The 2,826-nt window shown below is 28.5% G+C and overlaps 1 protein-coding gene across 1 annotated transcript; it reads right to left on the bottom strand.

Annotated features, from left to right (window-relative positions):
* Positions 1-233: 233 nt before the first annotated feature.
* On the bottom strand, positions 234-2,053 carry LOC141483503 (uncharacterized). Its single transcript, XM_074178186.1, has 6 exons — positions 1,833-2,053; positions 1,734-1,775; positions 1,506-1,655; positions 1,130-1,359; positions 637-795; positions 234-314 (listed from the first exon to the last, which is right to left on the bottom strand). Exons 1-6 carry the CDS (start codon positions 1,990-1,992, stop codon positions 246-248), a joined length of 810 nt encoding a protein of 269 aa, XP_074034287.1. The 5' UTR covers positions 1,993-2,053; the 3' UTR covers positions 234-245.
* Positions 2,054-2,826: the final 773 nt, after the last annotated feature.

The raw sequence follows: 2,826 nt of genomic DNA, 5'->3' as shown, positions 1-2,826 counted from the left end.
AGAACATTTCATGGACATAATGAAAAGCTCAAAAAAATATTCACAGAATGTTCTATTTGTTTCTGTCATGCGTTTCTGTAGGCTAAAAATTATTTATTTATTAGGTCAGATTGCCTCGAGAAAATTAAGAAAATATTGAACATTTCAAAATCTTTTATTTGAAACATATCTATTGAAAATTATAACATGAAATAAATGATATATTAGATTAAAACTTTTTATTAGATTTTACATCCCTCCTCTTTTCAGCCATGACTGAATTGACAGTTCCGTTTCTTGTCTTGATTTGGCCATGTCTGCCATCTCAGCTGAACCTGAAATAATTAAAATTGCTTTTACGAAAAGGATTTGAAGCTTTATATCTTCTATTAATTCTTTGCGAGCGCTTTCGACAGTACGACTAGCTGTCGAAAGCGCTCGCAAAGAATTAATAGAAGATATAAAGCTTCAAATCCTTCTTGTGAATTTTAATATTAAAATACTAAAAGAAAAGAAAATAAGTTGCATCAATCAAAAAAAATAATATATATATATATATATATATATATATATATATATATATATATATATATATATATATTTTGTGATGTGATATCTAATGTAGGCGGTGTCTATATAATATATGAGTATACTCACTTTGATAAGTTGAGTAATTTTCATGTTATTGAAGGGCTTCTTTCCTTTTCGTCCCAACCAACTATATTTCATTGCTTCTTCATTAGTTAACAGTGAAGTCAATATACGTTTCACCATATTGTAGTTGTTTGTACTCCCTAGTTTTGCTAATTCATTCACCTGAAGAGTTTTTTTAACTCATTAATATTTAACTGATTATTGAAAGCAATTTGAGATAAAAATACAGAAATGAGAATAATGTATTACCTATCTACCAAGGTCTGGCATATTTTGAACTGCCTCTCTAATTTTTTTAGTTCACTTTATAAAAAATTTCAAATTGTGAACTTATATAATTTTTCCGCAGAATTTTGAATATACAAATGGAGAACAGTTGAAATATTTAAATGTAAGGTAGTATTCAAAATACTTATATTTGAAAACCATGTCGACATATGTATTACAAACAAGAATTAATACAAATAAAAATATTTGTTGAAATAAATTTACTTACAACTCCATTAAAATTTGAATCAACATTCAAAATCTCATCAAATTTAAGGACGTCTTCTTCAGAATTTAATGGAAAACACAAATTATATTTGAGGAATAATGATTCATCACAGTGTGTTCCATTCTTATTCATGTCTCCTATTTCTCTTGTTTGTCGAACTTCTAATGGAATATCAGTTGCCAAACTCCTTAGAAGATGGTTTTGTTCAATGACAGTTTTCAATTTGTTTGCTGGAAACAATGCAAGATTAAAATGCATGTTGTGGTAAACATTATGAAATTCGCTTGAATTTTGCAATATTTTGAGCTATTTAAGCAGTCAATAAATAACTGGCTAATCTCGGACAATACATTTTGGTCATTTATAGGATACTAACCGTTCTCTTGGCATCCCTTGCAGCAATAATCTTGTATATCCTTGTGAGTACTGTTTGACTCCTTTGGATGGAAGGAATAAACCTCAGTAATTATTGATGAGTCCAACACATTATCTTTAACTTCAACTGATGTACTTGCTTGCTGATCTTCTACAAATAAAATTAAGGTATATTCAAATATATGTCAGAAAATTGTTTTTCATGGTCCATAATCAAAACTCAGCTCACCATTTATATTTCTAGTGTTTGACTCTGCAACTCTTTCATTATCTGCAATAAACAATATATTATTGAACATTATGTGTTTATAGTTCTGAAATAACATACCAATTCTTCTTTTTGGAGAAGATGGCAAGACACTTTCTTCTATCGACTCTTCACTGGAAGAAAGAACTTTTTGTATTCTCCTTCTTTTAGTCTCAGACTCAAATTCTGATGCTAAGTCGCTTGTAACCTCAGCAGTTCTTGCTTTTTGTCTGGCTTTCATATAGTCATATTAAATGGCAATTGTAGTGGTAGAGTGTTTCATGATGATGTGTTGCATCATTTCAAAACTTTAAAGTTCCTATAATTAAATTTAATTCAATGAAGTACATAAGTTCCGATTTTTTTAAATTTTACACATTTTCACTATCAACTATAAAATCAAGAAGTCAATACTAAAATGTAATTTTTTTATATGTACCTCAGTGTATACTCAGCAGAAAGTTTAAAAATGATCTATACTTACCAAATGTGGCATTTCGAAAAACCTTTATTTTGTGTGTTGGCCAGCATGTGTTTAAGGGCTCACTTTTTCCAATAGCTGTTACCAATTTTGGGTGAGCCATTGATGGCCAGTGACAGATATTATTGCCTTGTATCCAATTCGTTGGGACAGCTTCAACGGAACTGTCTTCAAATTGAACCACAGTCCAAGTTTTATCAGCCATTGCTGACATATATATATATATATATATATATATATATATATATATATATATATATATATATATATATATATATATATATACATATATATATACCTACTACTTATGTATGATGACTATGATATATAGTTTTATTGTACATTATAATTAATAAAAAATTACAGTTTTATTATTGCTGACATAAAAAAGTTCAACTTATAATATGGAGCAAGGGAAAAATTATAATGTCATTTTGACTTGCAAGTTTGATACACTTTCGGTCAATATCACTTACATTAAACATTTTGAGTGGACCAATATCTGAATTAGTCAAGAAAATGCCTAATTCTGATGAGTTACAAGGTTGCTCATACAAATTTCTGAGCAATAAATATTGATTTCCAATTATTTTA

The sequence above is a fragment of the Leptinotarsa decemlineata genome, unplaced genomic scaffold (genome assembly GCF_025532065.1).
Source record: "Leptinotarsa decemlineata unplaced genomic scaffold, Ldec_3_MD MMD2_tig00003557_RagTag_RagTag, whole genome shotgun sequence".
Classification (NCBI taxonomy): Eukaryota; Metazoa; Arthropoda; class Insecta; order Coleoptera; family Chrysomelidae; genus Leptinotarsa; species Leptinotarsa decemlineata.
This window is presented reverse-complemented; position numbering and strand designations above follow the sequence as displayed.

Coding starts and splice junctions, on each gene's coding strand:
- LOC141483503 (XM_074178186.1), bottom strand. CDS start 1,992: ATGAAAGCCAGACAAAAAGCAAGAACTGCTGAGGTTACAAGCGACTTA. Junction 1,656..1,733: donor AAACACTAGAAATATAAATG/GTGAGCTGAGTT, acceptor TTTTATTTGTAG/AAGATCAGCAAGCAAGTACA. Junction 1,360..1,505: donor CAAGGGATGCCAAGAGAACG/GTTAGTATCCTA, acceptor CATTGTTTCCAG/CAAACAAATTGAAAACTGTC.